Consider the following 19426-nt stretch of genomic DNA (forward strand, 5'->3'; position numbering starts at 1 on the left):
TCTGGGGTGTTGTTGCTAGTCTAGCCAGTGCTGTGGTTCATTCCAGTGACAGCTTCTTTCTGAAGATAACTGCGTGTTCAGCTCAAGCAGAGTGGGGGCAGCTTTAAAATAGGCCTGTAATCATAGACCCAGACAGAGAGAAGTGTTAGACATGCCCTTAGACGACGGCTTTAATAACAAGTCGCAAAATTCAACCTGTAAAGCAAACTGTTCTGGTGTTTACCTTGCAAGATAGTGTCTTTTGTACCAAGATAGCTGGTTTGAATTCTGTAATCAATACACAGGCAATCATTTCAGGTTGTTGTTGTTGTCATTGTTACCTCAAAAGATGGGGTCATAAAATGCTGTAGATGTCTTCATAGGCACTTGAGAATGACTCTTTAGTTCGGTGTTTTCACAAAGTGTGAACAAAAATTCTTTGCCTAAGATGAAAGCATTGTGTGTGCCCTTATCCTCACGTGAACTCTGAACTTTCCTGAGCTCATACTCACCACTCATGGCCTCATCTCCTCAGCCAAGCCAAACAAACTATAGTAGAGCATTTCTTTTGGCCCAGCGCTTCACATTTTCAACTATCCTAATAATATCAAAATGGATTTTGAAATCCTGTTAATTGTGATCAAGCGTTAAAATTGCATGTGTAGCTTGCTGTCCCTGTATGAATCTGGCTTGGTGCCAGTCCCTTCTTCTCAGGTGTCTTTTGTGCCATGCAAATGAGATTGCCATGGCAACCGTGTCTACATAATGTTAGAGCAAAGAGCCAATTGACTGCTTGACTGAAGGGGTCTGATTTGTCAAGAGATCATTAGCACACCTGGTTGAGATAGAGGCTGTGAAATGCTCCTTTGAAGTAGGACTGATGGGAGTCAAATTATTAAAAATGTGCTTTCATATTTTAAGGTTGACTCACAGGGTATCTTGTAATCAGAAATTGTAATATGAAAAAAGATCTGCTCAGCAAAATGATCACAGATGACATATTTTAATTACGTTTTCACATTAGCTATTCTGGACACCCGAGGTCAGGAAATTTTAGCTGCCAAATATCTTTTCTTGCACAGGAATACAGGAATTTATTGTTTTTAGAAGCAGCAAAAGTGTCTTGTTTGGTAAAACTTAATTTTCTCCTTGGTGGGTTAATCTTGAAACAACCAGTCATTCCAAGGGAAACAAAGTACTTCCCTGCTTGTTCAGTTACACATTATCTACCATATCTGATGTGATCTTTTATTATTCTGTGGCTCTGGAATTTCATGTGTCCACTTGGATGGCCCAAAATGTTGATGCTTATCATATTTCTGGCTTGTGGAAAAGAGATTTTTGATAAGCAACGGTGTTGACATGAGGATAAAGTTGTATTATGTAAGGGAAAGGAAGTTATTAATGTTATTCCCATGTGGGTGGTCCTTCTTCATATTCTGTTAGCTTTCATGGTATCATCGGCAAGCTCAGATATTTCTGCATACATTCCATAGTTGTTCTGGATGATCTTTGTTGCCATAGTGTTGTACTCAACATTTCCACAAATGCTTGTATGCATTCAAAATCAGCAACCTGCACTTCTCACATGATCATTTATGACATTACTGCTTTTGCTAGAAATCCTCCCAGTGCTCACATTTCTCTCTTAACAACCCCGACTATGATAATATTTCCTTGAGGGAAAGCTGATTCTGAGAACATTTCCTTTGTGATGTCCGCAGCATGTGAATGGTACAGTACGAGTTTCCCTTCAGGTCGCAGCACTCATGCATAGCCAAGCACAACAAGGGACTGATCCACTGGAGGAAGTGAGAGCATGTCACCATCAGAGCATGAGAAAAGAGCAGGACAGGAACCCCAGCATGGCCTTCCTCTGACAGCCAGCCCACATGGAAACAATGGCTTTGGCAGCCTCTCAGTGGTTCTGGTCTTTCCTCATTTCTAGTTACATTATGGAGTGTTAAGTGGCGTTTGCTTGTTCTCATAAAGCTTATTATGTTTCAACATTGTGTTCAGGGTGTGACTGTGATTATGTTTGCGTTTGTTTTTTAAAGTGAAACAAGTCCGTGAAGCGTGTCACATCAGAGTTTCATGTCCTGTCCACTTCAGTTCATGTACAGGAAGGGAAAATATGTCTTCATTCATCTTTGAAACTTCACTCAGTGAACTTTGGCCCGTAAATCTCAATCTCAACACAACTTGAGCAGCTCATCAGAATCGTGACCACTCACAGTACAATTATACATGCAGGAGTGGTGGTCGAGGTGTTTAATAGTTGTCTGAACACTGTTTCAAGACACTGTCCAAAAGAAAAGCTTACTGCGACAGTGGGTAATGTCAACATGCTGGACAACATAAAACTAATCACTCGGTGATTAAATTTTGTGAAAGCAACTTGAGGTTTTATTTTAGTAGCAGGGATTGAGTATAGTCCTCTCCTTGATTGTTGTTTCAATAAAGCCATCTCTTCTAACTTTCAGTAATTGTTTAATATGCATGGGAGCTACTCAGACAAGGTGGGAGTCAACAGCTGAATATGAAATTGATTTTAGAGGCTCAGAGGTGTCTGGCAGTTTGATTAAGGCCTCAGTGTTAATGTGTTGACAATTCAGCCCCTTTTCCTGGAGACGACAGGTCTCTGACATATTCACTGATGTGTCTCAGAGTAATGTCATAATTTCACTATGGAAAAAACAAACGGTGATACCAGATTGTGACTGAATGTGCAGTAAATATTACTTACCATGTGAGCAACAGATCATTTAGTATGTATTTCTTGTGTTTCACGCCATTCCTACAGTGTTACGCAACCGTTATTCTAATCCTGGAGTCAGTATGATTGTTTCCAAAGCAGGCTCGCTACAGAGCTTGTGATATGACAGTGAATATGCTAATGCAGGGATGTCTCAGTTAAAGCCTCTCAGGCTCAGGGATTGCGCTCATTCATAATCATAATTTTTTTTCGTCTGTTATGTTGTATAGTACAGTGTAGGTGCAGAAATTTACAACCACTGAGTCATGACGTGGTTAGTACAGTATATTACAAAAAACTACTGCTACTGTATTTTCAGTACATTGTGTTCTGCTTTTATACAGCTTGGTATATTTGAGGGGAAGTCTGGTCACACTTATCACATACGACTGTACCGAAACAACTGAAACATAGATTAGTGCTTTATTATACAAAGATGATAGCACTTACCAGCTGTAGCTACTCATATAATCTGAAGACACAACTTTGAGCTATGAGAATGTAATGGGCATTTATCGCTATTTAGTGACATGTTATAGACCAAACAATTTTAATTAAATGAAAATTTATTCTCAGATTCACTGATGATTATTAATCATAAGATGTTTCTGGTAGGATAAGATAGTGAGGCGAGGGTCGCATCTAAGAGAGAGAGATGGTTTCTTGTTGAATTCTTACTGTACTTGTGTCTTTTATCTTTCAGCTACCAGTCCTCCACTTATCAAGTAAGAGCCATAAAACCCTATTTCTACTTAATCAGTTTGGTGAAAGTAGTGGTTCTGTGCTGTAGTCTATCATCTGCCATGAATGTAGCTTAAAGACAAATTATTCTTGCTGCGAATTGGACAACCTTAGTTTCCAAACTTCTACCCTTCAGCACATTGGTTCATTACATCCAGCTGTCATCCTCTTTATAAAATTTTCTGCTTTCTAGAGCTTCCATTAGCCTATTGCGTGACCCAAGAAAGTTCTGATCACTCACTTCATTTCTTTGTCATAGTTGTGGCTGTTGGTTTGAATAAAAATAAACTCACAAAGAATAGAATTTAAAAGAAATATCTGCCAGTCTGCCCGTATTGAATCTGTCTCCGTCTGTCTAGCTGTTCCACCCTGCAACCTCTGTGCCGCACCTCAAGTATTAACTGCAGCTGTCTAAATGGATACACAAAACATATCCAAACAACCCTCCTCTCAGGGGAGTTTGCTTACCGAATATATCACCTGATGTAACATTCAGCCCTACCTATATTTTTAAAATCGTATCCAGTAAAGGGTGCGGCAGAGCTTTCACAAAGCAAACCTGAATAAAAAAAATAAAATGAAAAATGACAGCCAGCAGGAAGCCAGTGGTGTTTTCAGACAGATATAGAAGCAGAGTAAAGGGCAACAGCAGTGAAAGTGACCCGAACAGCTCCCCTTCTCTCTGAGATGACACAATGGCAAATGTGGGAGAGCGGAAGCAGAGGTCTGCTGCTGGGGTTAAAAAAGCGACACAGGAGCATGTTTCCCCCTGAAAAGGACAAAAGGTTTCAGTATCCAGCCACACACACATCCAGCTGTGGGGTGCTGGTGTTGATATCCGTATAGGAAGAGTTGAGCATGGACACTCCATGGCTGGGACAAGAGTGGCCAAGTGGAGGACAAAGTGAATAGGTTATTGGACATGAGGTGAAAAGTCAGAGTAAAGTTTTTGGCACCTTAAAACACCTTAGTTATTCATAAGCTTCTTACTAGTCCTGTTGGACGAGCTCATTAGGTCATGCACCAGACAACAAAGAAAGTGTCTCAAATAAATTACAGCAGACTGGCACTTTGTTCCTGGATTGTACAAATGTTATGAACCTTTATTGTTATACAACTATTGTTGCACAGTTTGTTACCAAGTTGGATGTTATTATTAGGGATGCACCGAAATAAAAATTCTTGGCCGAAACCGAAAACCGAAAAATGAGGAAACCAAGGCCGAAACACAGAAATTATCATGCCAATTTTTAGTACCATTGCATTTATGGCTATGACTGTGTGCTAACCTCACTAAAATTGCAAGGCATTGCGATTACATAAATTAATACGAACGTTTCAAAGAATAAATCAATTTAAACAAGGTTTTAAAATATGTTCTCTCATAAAAACACAAAGTGCATATAAGTCAAGTGCATTTTAAAATTTTCGCTGTAGGCCTACAATATAATAGTGTATCAAAACGAAAGATTGCCATAGCCCATATGTTAACCGTAGGCCTTTAACAACAACACATGCACGAAGAGTTGCAGCGCTTTAAGTGAAGTTTTAAAAAACGTCCGCCCAGACGGAGTGGGCGTGGCTCGCAGGGATCCTCCTTTTCCGTGCTGCATTCGTCTCGTAGTCAGCACAGCGATCGAGACGTTTGGATTTCAGGTGATAAATTAAACCCGACGTGGAGAAATTCCTTGCAGATGCGCCCCCTTCTTGGAACTTCGACAGTTTTGCAAATCGCTATCCGCGTGTCTTTCTCAGATTGACTGAAATGCGTCCACACCGCGGACATGTTGGCCTTTCCAGACAAGCTCGTACCGGCCGCGGTTTTCGGTTGCGTCATTACAACATCCTGTTTCGGCCGCGTTGTTTCGGTGATAGAAGTCTTTCGGCCGAAAACAGAAAATGCAGTTTTGGGCCGTTTTCGGCCGAAAGTTTTCGGTGGCCGAATATTCGGTGCATCCCTAGTTATTATGTCCGTATTTCTTTTGTGAGTTGTTCAAAGGCAATACCTCCATGCTTGAATGTAATGTCATTTGTTACCCACTTAGATTTAGTCAGCAGTGCAGTGGAAGAAATACATCACTTTCGTGAAGAGAAATGAGTTGTTTCTGGCACCATATGAAAAAAAAAAACCCCATCAATTTGTACACTGACAGGAACAACATAACCAAGTCTTCATTTTCTTCAAACCAGTTGAGTGGAAATATTTGCTTTGTGTTGCTGGAACACAACAGAAATGCATTTCACTTCTTACTCTATACAAGATTATTGTTCATTGTTGGCTGTGTCTTCTCATTAGAAATTGTATCATAGTTTCAGTTGGTGTTTGCTCGAAAAGTGAAATGTCCATGGTTAATGGCTCCCTTTGTTCTGCCGCCCACAGAAAGAGGCTTGTGGCTTTAGCATGACTCAGTGACTCAAAAATCCTCATCTTGTGACCTGAACTGAACATTTATCCAAATCCAGACTTTGTCACTGTATCTGAAACATAGGGGAAGTTACACAGAAACCTCATACCCTGGAATTTAATTTTGAAGTTTATAATTGCTGCAGCTTTCTTATCTGGATGTGTTATATTGTTTTTGTTTCCACAGTGACGAATAAGAAACCTACTCACTTATCCATCACTAAGGTGAAGCAGTTTCAGGGATCTTCTGCCTTCATGAAAAGGTCACAGTGGACAATTGACCAGCTACGGCAAGTCAATGGCATTGACCCCAACAAAGTATGTAATTTTCAGTCTCCTTTTAGGGGTAAATGTGCACTGATACAAAATCATTTTTTAAATAACTTTTTCTCCTGATATTTTATATATTTTCTTTCCCTTACTACACACTCTCATCTCTCCTTTTCAATTTTATTCTCTCCAAGGACTGTCCAGAGTTTGACCTGATGTTTGATAATGCTTTTGACCAGTGGGTTGCTGGTTCAGCAGGAGAGAAGTGCACCTTTATCCAGATCCTTCACCACACCTGCCAGCGCTACAGCTCAGCACGGAAACCAGAGTTTGTCAACTGTCAGTCCAAACTGCTGGGGGGTAAGACAGTAAAAAAAAAAAAAAAAAGCTTTCCAAACTGTTCTTTGTTAATATTTCTCTTCAGAGCGCGGTGGCTCTGCAATGGCAGACTCACTGCTGTCATACTGTGCTGTAAGCCAGCCTGAATCTGATTATTTATGATGACAACCAGCACCTGGTGTGTATGAAAATGCATGTTTATTCCTCGTACACAGCATCTGTTGAGCACTCTGCTGAAGTGAGGTCAATGATGATTTCTAACAAAATGCATCAGCTGTGACTCAAAGTGTCTGACACAGAATGGCTGGTTTTACAGCACATAGAAATACAACACTAAATAATGATTTTCCCTAAAGCATGTGATGTTGACCCATTTCACTGTGTGCCTCAAGTGTGAGATTCATTAGTTTTGATTGGTTTCCACCTTTCAAAATAACAAACATCACAGTAAGATCTGTAACAGTCCCATAATTATTGTTTGACACTGATATTAAATCTGTGAGACTGTGGCTAAACAGTCAGCTGAAAGCTAACCTCTCCCTCTGAAAATAACAATAATTTCATGCCCAGCTAATAAGTGATGACAGGGTGTTTAAACAAGTCAAAGCACAACTGATTCCCAAACATTTCAGACATGTAAAATGTTAATGCAAAACCACATAATTGGTCAGTTTGTTACCCAGGAGGTGGAGGATTTTGTTGCAGGTTGATGTTTCCTCTACAGTGAAACCCAGTAGAGAATGCAGCATCCTGCGTGGCTTGATCAAATATTGATCTATTTACCCCCAAGCCTCATCTTTGAGCACCGTTCAGTCTCTTGTATTATTCATGGACTTATTTATGGAAACTCCATAACCACCTGCAGTTTGTCCATCTGCCACACATACAGGAATCAATTACCAGAAATAGAAAACAAAAAAACATACAAAAAAAAGATTGCCAGATTTCAAACTTTTTTTTTTTTTAACTGTTTGACTACAAATGAAATTTTACTGTGAAGTCACAGACTGAGTAATAACAACCTAGAGTCTCTTGTTAATTGGAACATATGCTTTCACTCTTGATGCAAAAAATAGATTTGTTGGGATTCCTGGGTGATGCTGCAGCTTTGGAAAGTATTAAACATACAGTGCAGTGCAGAGAAGTTGGACTATACTGTGGTTACTGTCAAATTTCCTTTGTTTCTTTTCATTTTTATACTATGTGTGTGGGAACCCACTATTGCTATATGCTCATTCTCTTCAACATTCTCTTAAGTTGCCTTGACCTCCCTCCTACTCTGAAAACCATGTCCATATTTAACTCTCTCATGCTGCCCCTGGTGTATACTATAGCCTCTGTATGTGTAGGTGGGATGGTAGTGGTGTCCCAGAGAGCACTGAACCTGAGGGTCCTTAGAGTAGGATGGATTATGGAGTGCAAATGTAGCATATGAACCGCACGCCTCCTGAAAATTACGCTTACTGTAACATTGTCTTAACTGCACAAAATCTAAGAAACCCATGGACGATTACAAGACTCATAGGACTGCCCTGGATATAAATGCTTGTAACATTAATGAATTTACCCACCCAGCTACATGCCCTATATAAGTTAAACTTTTAAGAGCCAGCATGGTGCTATTGACACCATGCTGGAAGTCAATCTGGGTGATGATCTGATAATGAACTCCTGGCTCCCTGTTTGCAGAGGAAGCTGTGTGTGATAGATGAAGAAGTTGACAGTTCACCACGCACTTTGTGACAGGAGAAACAGAGAGGATGCCAGCCTGCTGCCAACTCTGTCCACTCCAGTTTAAGTCTCACACCAGTGCAAAACAAAAATCATGACGCTGCTCAGGTGTGGGACCATAACTGTGGGAGACTCTATCTGCAAAAACACCCGGGATGGCGGTTGAAAACATAAGATAGATAGTTAATTAATAGAGACAAATCAAGACATGTAAATCAGTGCAATAAGCACATTTGGTTAAGCAGTCCTGTAAGACAAATATGTGCTGCCATTCAAGATAGCAAGCATAGAATTAATGAGGGTGATATTACTGCCAAGTGACAAATCTCTGGGGGTGGTTGTTGGTTTCTCAATGTGTGTACCAGGGATATTAAAGCTTGTTATGACAATGTCATCAGTGGCCTGTGGATGCCAGCAGCTTTGCTCTTTACTTGAGCTTAATCTTGCAGTGTTTTCCCATTCTGACTACATGTTAGCACAGGAGGTCCTGTTAATCTTGAGCTGAAAATGGTAATAGACTTCAGACAATGGTAATAGACTTCAGACAGTAGACATCTTATTCATGTAATGCATCTGTGAAGTAATAATAGCATTTAATCATCAGGTGGTATCACCTGACTCTCAACAGGTGAAAATGTGAGAGGCCATAAAGGCACCTGTTAAATCAGTTGGAGTTAGTGGAGGATTTGATATTGATATGCAGAATTATTTAAATAAAACTTGTTAGATTGAAGATTAAAAGCTAATTCAGTTTAAGCCCTTGACATTAGGCAAACCTGTTCTCCGGTAAAGTGTGAACAAGCAACTTGCATAAATATCAGCCGTGTTTAAATCCATTTTCACTAACATGTCATACCAGTTACAGTTCCTTAACATAAAATACCCATTTTTGCAGTAATCATTGTGCAACCTACATTTTACCCAACAGATAAAACAGTAACCAGTTTCACAGTTGCATGACATTTATAAAGAACTGAACCCTTCAGTGTTTAACATACAATTTCATATTCCAAAAATCTTAACGCCTCTGGACTAATTTCAACACTATCATGTTTTAAACATCAAAGCTGACAATGACTTTCGATATTTTCTCATCACAGAAGACCAAGCTGTAGATTCAGTCATTTTCCGTTGCAAGGTCTTTTTGAACAGAATGAGGAAAGAATTTGTTGCACACCATGGTCATCTACTAAGACAAGGTAAGCCAATGATGAATAAAACTACTTGGACAAAATTTTAAAAAGTTATGTCCCCTGCTATAAAGTGCTAAATTCCTCCAGATGTCGTGATGATATACAAAGTTTCTTAGACTAAGTTAAGCAAATATATCCCCTACTAGCAAATAATGCATTCCAATAGTACACTGGTTTGATAAGGGGCCACATTATCTTTCAGAAATACCTACTACTAACTCTTGGCAAACATGGCAAGCAAATGCAGGATATGGGAAATATTTCCCTTGTACATCTGGAATTCAGACGTTTGACTACAGTGTTAGCAACAGCAGGGTCTCAAACAGTACCATACAGTAGATACACTTGAAAATCTGACTATAGTACATTGGGTCACTCTGCAAAGTTGGATTTAAAAAGTTTAAAATGAAGCTTGTCCCCTGACGTCTGAGCTGAGGGTATGCTCCTGGCTCTCAGGGACTTAACTGACCCGTGTTGTCATTTTTAGGGCAATACTGTAGTTAACATTTACACACACACAGCTTTTTTTTTTTTTTTTTTTGTATGCTCCCAGTGAGCACAGGGTCAAAATTTCTCTTGTGTGTGTTGGCACTGTGGGGATTTTAAGTTTACATTTAAAGGTTATGCGAGTTATGTTCCCTGTCCTCCTCCCTCACTGTCACTGTGTGTCACTGAGCACTGTCAGAGGTAAATCACATTTTGACGTACAATGCAGTACAGTGAGTCCTTCTTCGCTAATGGTTTCCTTACTATTCTCTACTCCTGCATAGCATTTCATTAAATAGCACTGAAGCTTTGTCAAGGTTATAATGATGGAAATTAAAGCTGTTTAATGCATTCTGTGATGCTGACATTTATCTGCTGATTAAAACCTGTAAGAGTAGGCTGTTCATGAATACCTAGTAGCTGTTTTTCTGTCAGTGTCAGCATGGCTCTGAGGTACATTTAGGACATAATGTTCCATGTTAGTCCCCATTAGTGTCCTTGGTGTCTTGCTGAAGCTTTTTAACCAGTATGATAATGACTAAAGGTCAACTGAACAAGCAAGGTCAAGATTTTTGTCAGGAAAATGTCAGGGGCAAGTTGATCTCCTTGCTTTTGTCTGAGTGATTAACTAAGGGGTTGAAGGAGTCATTCAGGGGCTACACTCACAAAATAATGAGTATTTGTAGGATATATAAATATGTGCATTAAAAATGAATAAAATTTAGTTAATACAGCAGAGATTAACAAGTTTATGCAGATTAATTACTTAATTGCTATTTACGATATGATTATTTATTGTAAATCCAAGCACTAGGTTACACGTTTTACATTAGCAGCTGTGTTATAGTGCAGGAATGAAAATATCTTCTGATGCTAAACTAGTTGTGGTGGTGGGGATGGGGAGGAACAGCACTGTGATGCCTGAAAAACAGTGATATATAATATACAATGTATATTTGTTTGGGAGGGAGTGGTATTGGAAAAAGAGGGAAATGCACAAATGGCTTAATTATTTGGGAGAAATACACAGAAGAGAGAATGGCCTTATATAAAAGGTTTGGGATTAACCATCGAAAGAAAGAAAACCGACTGGATAAAAGGCTATAGAGAAATAATAGGTGTGTGTCATGATTGCCGGGGGGAGGTGCCCTTCTTGGTTGAACCTCTGCGATTGTTCCATTAAACTGCTGTGGGTAATGTCAAGATTTGCATTAATTAAACTGCAGCAGGGGTTTCTCTTACAGCAGGAGCAGCATGACTGTATCTTTTGGTTCATGATGATTACATTAGACAATTCTTCCTCCACGTTTCTTATTTTATACACTGTTCTTTTATACATTATCCATTAGCAAATCACTTCTTTATTTCTAACTTGCCTTTGTTCTCCGTTCTTAATGAATAGGAAATAAAACCAAGCATTGTAGCATGTTTTTCCCCCAATATAGTATGGACTGTAAGTAAATCCAAGTCAAAATACATCAGATTTTCTAAGCTCTCAAATTCCTCCTTTTTTTCTTTATCAAACTTTGTAAATAAGAAAACTTAAAAAAGAGCATAGAAGCATTTCAGAAGCCCTCATTCCAAGCAACATATGTCACTTATTAACTTTTATCTCCACCTGTGCTGTTGTCAGTCATAGAACGCAAAAGAAACTTCAGTCTGTTGAATTTAAAAAATAAATTAAAAGACATTTTATGTCACAACAGCACTCAAATTATAAATATAATTGTGGTTTGGGTGCAACCGTTATCAGAACCTTGCAGTTATAACAGGTAAGTATATTTGATACTGTTTTAGTATTCCTCACACACCTCCTTGTTTACTTTTCTGGCTGCCCATCCTCTACCTTGTGATATCTTGTACAAGCAGGAAAATTGGATTCTTTCAGTGATTCTCAATATTTAACACACACACACACACACAGTTGACATAATTGTGATGAAACGTTTTAATATTGCTAATCTCATAATAGCAGAAACTGAGAAAACAAGGCCCATGTTGAAAATAACTGAAATTACAGTGTACTTCAAAGTCAAGCGACTGGATGTGTATGAGAGTGGGATCACTTACAGAAATCCTGAAACCCTTGAAAGGACAATTTGTGATGGAACTTGCTGAAGCGCAGATAAGTATGTGCGTGCTGATACTTAAAAGAAATTATTCTAAGACCCCCTCTGCCTTCAGACACCCACACATAGTACACCCCGCATCATTATCTTAGCACTGTAATGATATGATCATGTGCACTGCTACAGTGAAAATATTAAAGGCACTGTAACATGTTTTTATGTGCATGGATCCGTTTTGTGTAGGTGTGTTTGTTCTTGAAATTAACCATCCGATCTAATCGATCCCATATGCTTTGAGAGTTAATGTGACTTGGCTGTCGGCATCTCGTGAAGTGTATCTGACACGTTCTTGTTGATATCCATCAGCTTATTTTCTCAGCGCCACAGCAGTGTAGCCTGTAATCTACTGCTTACAGCAGAACTGGGAAAGGAGGGGTTGACTTTGAATGATCTTTCCCCTTCCTTGTTATGTTTATCTTTGCTCATAGTTCCCCTTTTCAGGAATATTTTGTTGCCGGAAAACAACTTGCCTTTTTGGTCATTGTTCAAGAAGCCCTGGCTTATTATCATGATATCATGGGGTATAGCAACAACATTCTTTCTGCATTTTTGGGAGAGGTGTGTCATGGGTATGTAAGGTTGAGCCTCACACTGTACTGTAAGCCATTCTCAGTCAACAATGCAAGTTGACAAAATCTTCACAAACTCCTGCCTGATTAAAATGCAGAATTAATACCAGTGAACCCCCGAAGTAACATAAAAGAACGGCTGTTATCCCCACTGATAACAGTGATGGCTGATCAGCTCCCACTTTAAGAGACACTAAGGCTCAGAGTTTGGATCACAGCGATGGCACCATGTAACATAATCTACTCCTACACGTTTCATTCAGCTCCTAATGCAGCAGCCCCTTCATAAGCTCTCAAGAATGTCTCCACCCTGCCTTTTCTGTAATTACATTCTCCACTGGGGGAGCCCACGCTTCAGCCCGCCACTGATCTCTCAGAGTGAAGAGAGGCACCAGAGGAAGGAAAATTGTGTGCAGACATATAAAGGAATATGTTCTCTGAGTGCATGGTGTGGAGAGGCTGTGAGGGTGGGGGGTTATATAGAGGATGATGGGAGTATTACTCCCAGGGTTACCCTGCAAGAGGAGAGGATTAAGAGGAATCTGTTTGAAGGTGAAAAGGTCTTATCCTTTCTGTGAAGACCTAAAGCCACTACAAGAATTTTTTTTTCTTTCCCAGACAGAACAGGAATGTGTTTTAGCCTATGTAAACTGGAATCGTCATTTACAGTATATTAAAGCTACACATGAACATTCCTTTGCTAATGGCCTCATAGATCCAAGTTTGGAAAGTAAACACCAGATTTACTTTGTAGCTGCATCGTAGAGTGAGTCTTGACTATTACAGCTTGCTGTGGTGTTTGATTTCATTTCTGAGCAAATGAAAAAGGTGAGGCTTATTTCATCATTGGTCCAGATGTGTTTTTCATGAACAGTGTGCTCTGCCGTCTGTGGTTCATTGACTGTAATCTCTGGAAGAACTTGCTGATGGAAGACCTTGTATATGTGCATGTGTTTCCATTTCCTTTTGTGTGCGTAGGTGTGGTTATGAAGAACTATAGGTCCATCTGTGTGTCTGTGGTGCGGGTGTGTCTCTACATAAATTGCTTTGACTTTATCAAGTTAACTTCTTTTGAAGGAACACCAGCTGGCCTCACCGTCTGCTTTTGGGGCTGTCATATAACCCACTGCAGAGGAGCCGTCCCAATTATCTGTCACTCAGCCTACCTGCCTTCATGCTACGGGACATACACTCACTATATTGTAGTTTCCTCTGGGAAAAGAGAGATTCAGGCTTGTCAAGTCTTAATAGAGCCAGTACCTTGAAGCGTTTCTCTGTCTGTTCCTTCTCTTCAAACTCATTTACTGTATATTTGAGGATATAGACTTTGGAGAATTGAATCTAGCTTATCTTATCACCGGGTGTTCATAGTCTTTTTCTTTATTATTTTTCCACTTTTTAAAGTTGGGTACAGGGAGTAGACAGTGTAGTTGTGAATCATTTGGTTTAACAAAACTGTATGTTTGACCCTTCTGCAGTGGTTGGGGTTGTCATCGTCTGATCAGTCCTAAAGAAATCAAATTGTTCAAATATCGCCATGTGTTATGTTAAATTGGGCATAATATTGTGCTCCCAGTCATTTTTCATTTTGACTTATTGTCACGTTGTGGACCCTGTGCTGCCGCTCTGTTGTTGTAATTAATAATGACTTGTCAGGACTTTGCCACTGCAGACTGAAAGTCCCCTTTCATTATTTTTGGGCAACCAGGTAGCAGATCATGTTAGTAGTAGGTGACAACTTCAAAAACAAGGCAGATATTTTCTCTACACTGGCATGCTGCCCTCAGGTGGTACATCTACATAAACTGACAGATCCCCACTGGAACAAGGCAACTGTATTGCCAACAAAGAGAAAGCAGCAGGAAGATTGCTGGTGTAGTTGTTAGCGTAGTGCATAACAGCAGCAGCACTCCCGACGTGCAGTAGATTAATGGCTTGTCAGAGGAAACATCCGCAGGGCTGCCACAGCTATCTGAAGACGTTCTCTGTCTTATAGCCACTACTGTGCCTCAAGGATTGCCCAAGCAGAAAGCACATATCCTCTTTTTATTACACTATAGTTTTGAAAAGAGGAGACTAATCACAGAGCTGGCTCCAAAGCAGTGTTGAATGTCAACAGCAATGACATGCTTTCCTAAAAAGAGACATTAAATCCAGCATTGCACGTGCTGCTGTTGCACACTTTCAAGTTCGAAAAGGTTAATTTCACTTGCTCTTTGCTCAAAGTAAATCAGCTTTTAAGAAAATTCATTAGTCACCTTCCCACGTCGCACCTGATGGAAAACCATTTACTTTTTCATGTTTTTGTGTCCCTCCATTAGCACTAATACTCAGGGTCACTGATTGGACTACACTGCATCTAATGTCACTGGTGGTCTCCTGCAGTCACCAAAGCAATAACAATTTCTTTCCCTTTTGTCTTTTCTCTCCTTTTTCACTTTACCTGCCTTCTTTACCTCTCTGCTGTCTGGCTTCCTCACTCCCACCCTTATCTGCAGGTAACAGCATACTACACTCGGCCGCAGACAGTGTGACGAGTGCTGTACAGAAGGCCAGCCAGGCTCTGAATGAGCGCGGTGAACGATTAGGTCGGGCCGAGGAGAGGACTGCAGACATGATGAACAGTGCTGAACAGTTTGCTGTCACTGCGCACAAGGTGAGGCAATGTGTTAGTAAGATACATTACAATGCACAGCCTCAGGGTGGGTTTACTGTATGTATTTTAACACAGTGCATTGATATTCTGACTTCGAGTCCCACATCCTGCCTTATGAATATCTAGTCATGATTTTAAAGTCATTACTAGTTTAGCCAAAAGGAGAAAAAAAACATTTAACTTAAACCTGAGGATATTTGCAAGAGTTGCTTTATTGTGACTCCAACTTCTCAGCAGTGGTGCTCTCTGCTCTGGGAAGATAATGTTTTTTTTCTTTGTCCCTCATTTACTCTCTTTTGTTGCTCTCTATAGGGTGTTTTCTCATCCTCCATCTATCCCATATCTCTTGTTTGTCAGGAAAACTAATAGCATGCTGCTTAATGAGGCTATTGGCATGATATGATTTTTTTTACTGCGAAACAAAATAAAAAAATGTATTGCTTCATAAGGAACACACCTGATAATGATCATCATAACTGCCTTTTTAACAGCATATAGTATATCACACACCCATGGGTTTGCAGCTTGGCTTCTTTCATTGTTGTGTTGGCAGTGGCAGATAGCCTTCACTGTTAGACATGTTCCAACAACAGCAGAATGTCCCTGACTTTCATAGTAAAGCCATGCACTGACTGTTTTGAATGATGCATAATGTAATACTAGTGATGGTGGGATAATTGGAAGACATTTTAAGAGCCTTGCATGGCCCTCTTACTGTTCAAAGATGAGCTTCCCCACCGTGATGAATTACAATAACAGTGATAAGCACATAAAAATGCCTTGGCTATGGTGGTTTCAGGAGAAAATGACTGTAGAACCCCCACGAAGAGTCACTCATTTGCCTGCATTTCTCAATTCGCTTGCTTGCTTTTACATTATTTTCTTTATAACTTATTTGTCCTGCACATTATTAACAAAGCTCATGCTGTTGCATGTCTGAAACCAGTGGGTAGCAGTATAAATGGACAACAACGTCATTCCTTTTAGAATTAACAAAACAGTCTGCACCCTACCCATTATATTTCTGAGAATGACACCCGCATGTGTTTTAAGTGAGCCTCTGCATTTAGTGTAACTTTAAATAATAGGCAAGTGCAGCACTAAGCATCAGCAGTACTCTGAGAGGGTCACCTTGTCTCTTTTTCTCTTAGTTCACTTCTGCAATTCCATCTCTGTGCCTCACTGTGTGACAGCAGCCGATTTAGTCAGAGCTGCTCAGTTTTAATCAAGACCACTCATTTCTGCGTGCTGCTCTACTGCCCCCACTTGTTTAGTCTGTAGAATTCAAAGCTCCTCATTCTACAGCAAGACACCCCATACTCAGTCAGTTGTCCGTGTGTGTTAATATGTGTGTCTACCATCTTTATGTCTCCACACCCCATTGCTTTGTATTGGATTGGTGCCCTTGGTCATCTTTCTAACGAGCCTCCAGCCAAGCCCATTAGAACCCTTGTTAATGAGATAAATGAAGATGACTTGTCATTGCCTGAATAAAAAACACCAGGACTCCTGGCTGCCTTCCAGCACCTGCATAATAAACCTCCCCTAACAGCTTTTTCTCCTTTGTGGAAGAGTTTTCCAGTGATCAAATCTGTACCAGTTCCCTCCTGCGTTTTGCTGAAATCAGTCTGTTGCATCCGCTTGTTGTTTCTAGCTCGCTTGCATTTCTCTAATAGGGTAATTTAAAAATCCGCTCGCACCTTCTTGAGTTTCTCACGGTATTATCCTGCAACCCCCTCCCCAATTTTTCTACAGCTTGCCATGAAGCACAAGTGTTAAACCACTGCCAAAACCAACGGGGCTGGGGGGGCTCGCCAGTCGCTGTACAGAAGAAGGATTCCAGATTTTATTCTTATTAAAAATTTGAATATTATTACTATTTGTTAACAATGTTAACATTTTAATGTTTTGGGTTATTGTATTCTGGTGCATCTTCTGGTCGTGACGCATCAAGCAGAGGGGAGGAAGAGAGGTAAACAATGCTACTTCACACTGTCAACAGAATCTTTCATGCTTCTGTTTGCCAAAAATAAGTTGCAAGCCACAGCCATGACTGTATTTGATATCCGCAGTCACTCAAAGCACTTCCCCTTTTCATGTGCTCAGACACTAATGTGAGTGTACACATGCCGACAAGTCATTATCGGCAGTCACTCCAAGACAACGAACAGCTTGTCTCGCAGATTATTAATTGTTAAGAGTTATTTATGAGCACTGCAGTGATTACGCAGTCTGATTTGTGAGTGTGACCGACCGTTGTCTCATGGGGCAGGTCTGACTTAGGATTGGGTAGCACTATACCACACAAATATATAAATACCTTAAGATAGCCCAGATTTTCTTATCTGATGTTTAGATTGTAACCATATAAATATTTTGGCAACACATGTAAGAGTTTGACATGCCTGTGGAGAAAACAGCATTAAATTTACACCCGAACGTCGGTAAATCCAAAAGTATTCATTTTCAATTTAATGTTTCCTTCTCTCATTTGACTCTTGGACATTGCACCCTTTTGGTCTGTTTTTCTGTCCGTGATTTCAAATTGTATAAAAACAGTATTAGTCAAAAACGTTTTCAAGATATTATTTCAAACACTGCAGGTGAGATGGAATAGAGTGGTTTTGGTGATATATAACAACAGTGAAATATTTAGGCCTCTGTAGACTTTCAGCCATTCAGAAACAACTAGAACATGGAATACAGTTGCCAATATTTTTGGAAGTGCACTTGAAGAACTCGTTTTAAGAATAAGCTTTTTCATTACAATAATTTATGTTAAAGGGGGGAATTCAGTAAACCAGCTTCTGCATTGTAAAAAGCAAAACATGTAATTCTTCTAGTACTATCTCAATGTCTGTAGAGCTAATATGTCCCATGAACATGGGATGTTTTGGAATTACTCCTGGCTGTATTTCATCTTTAAACATTCAGTAGTCATCCCTTGTGCTTTTTGTATAATTTGGGTTGTCATAATAATCCTAATAATGATGTGTGTACTGATAGATAAAGGACAAATGTCTCGAATAGCAGCATCAGTGTGTAGTAGTTTATTTTTTTGTGCTGGCATCACACTGCCTGTACCTTTTGGCTTCCTCACTGGCAAAGTACCACCCTCACAATCAAGATGTATCTGATTCTTTTTATATTTTGAATTTTATAATTCATGATGTTTCAATGCACTGACAACCTTATCTTGCAGAGCACTGTTGAGTTCATAATGAAACGTTCCAGTTGCCTAACTCTTAGTGTGCTTTTATTCCTCTCTCTAACACTTTGGATGTTTATTGTTTTAATAAAAAACAATATAAAAAATGAATATATATTATTCTCAGTGTCTCTTTTTATGAAGACCACCTTCTTCAAAATGGCATTCCTTCATTTTGGTGTTTAGGTGGTGGTGGTGTGCTAACATTCTCAGTCACCTGAGGAAGAAGTGCTCTTCTGTCTTTCCTTACATATCACACTAACGCACGAGCACCTGCCATCGGTTACCCAGCAATGAACCCTCTTTCAAAGTCAATTAGTTCTTTTCCTCTTGCCATCTTGATACAAAATCAGAATCAAATGGGCCTGCTCAGAATTTTTATACGTGCCACAGTTAGTTGACATGATTAGATCTTAATTGCTCAAAATCAAAGTTGGTGATATTTATTCTGAAAAAGGTCAAATTATAGGATTCATAATATCTTTTATATAGACATAAATATGGGATATGTATGGCATCAGTATTCTATTGCCTGGTTTCGGATGCAGAGGAAAATGATTGAAATTTTAGTGTTTCTGTGTGCAAGGGTACAATCTCAGCATGTGCACCTCAGTCATGGCTGCAGTAAAGACTGCCCTCATGTGGTGTAGTTTAAAGACAGAATCTATTATTCAAATATAAACCAAGGGACCCACAACAAGAGATTATAACAAATGATTGGAAATTCATGTGCTTTCAAATAAATGACCCGTCTTTTTCATACAGGTAGCAACTTTAAACAATAACTAAATGTATGTTAGTAATTTCAATAGTAGTGCAGTTTAACAGGGGCTTAAAACTGGCCTTTGAATTGTTATTGACTAGGAAATGCTGATTAATACTTTGAAAGTGTTCAGGAATGATTTTGAAATTGAATGCCTTAATGACCTTGTGTGCCTATAGTATTATAAAAATCGTTTGATGGAA

General features: G+C 39.6%; 1 protein-coding gene across 2 annotated transcripts in view; it reads left to right on the plus strand.

The window, feature by feature from the left end:
• Positions 1–18874, plus strand: part of stxbp6 (syntaxin binding protein 6 (amisyn)) — a 56678-nt gene extending 37804 nt beyond the window's left edge. For both annotated transcript variants that reach the window (XM_041061515.1, XM_041061516.1), the window contains exons 3-6: positions 6067–6197; positions 6344–6509; positions 15095–15252; positions 17008–18874. In XM_041061515.1, coding sequence (XP_040917449.1) covers positions 6067–6197; positions 6344–6509; positions 15095–15252; positions 17008–17031 — 479 coding nt within the window. In that variant the 3' untranslated portion in view covers positions 17032–18874. The remainder of the gene's footprint in view (positions 1–6066; positions 6198–6343; positions 6510–15094; positions 15253–17007) is intronic.
• Positions 18875–19426: the final 552 nt, after the last annotated feature.

This window comes from Toxotes jaculatrix, chromosome 17 (genome assembly GCF_017976425.1).
Source record: "Toxotes jaculatrix isolate fToxJac2 chromosome 17, fToxJac2.pri, whole genome shotgun sequence".
In the NCBI taxonomy this organism is placed as follows: Eukaryota; Metazoa; Chordata; class Actinopteri; family Toxotidae; genus Toxotes; species Toxotes jaculatrix.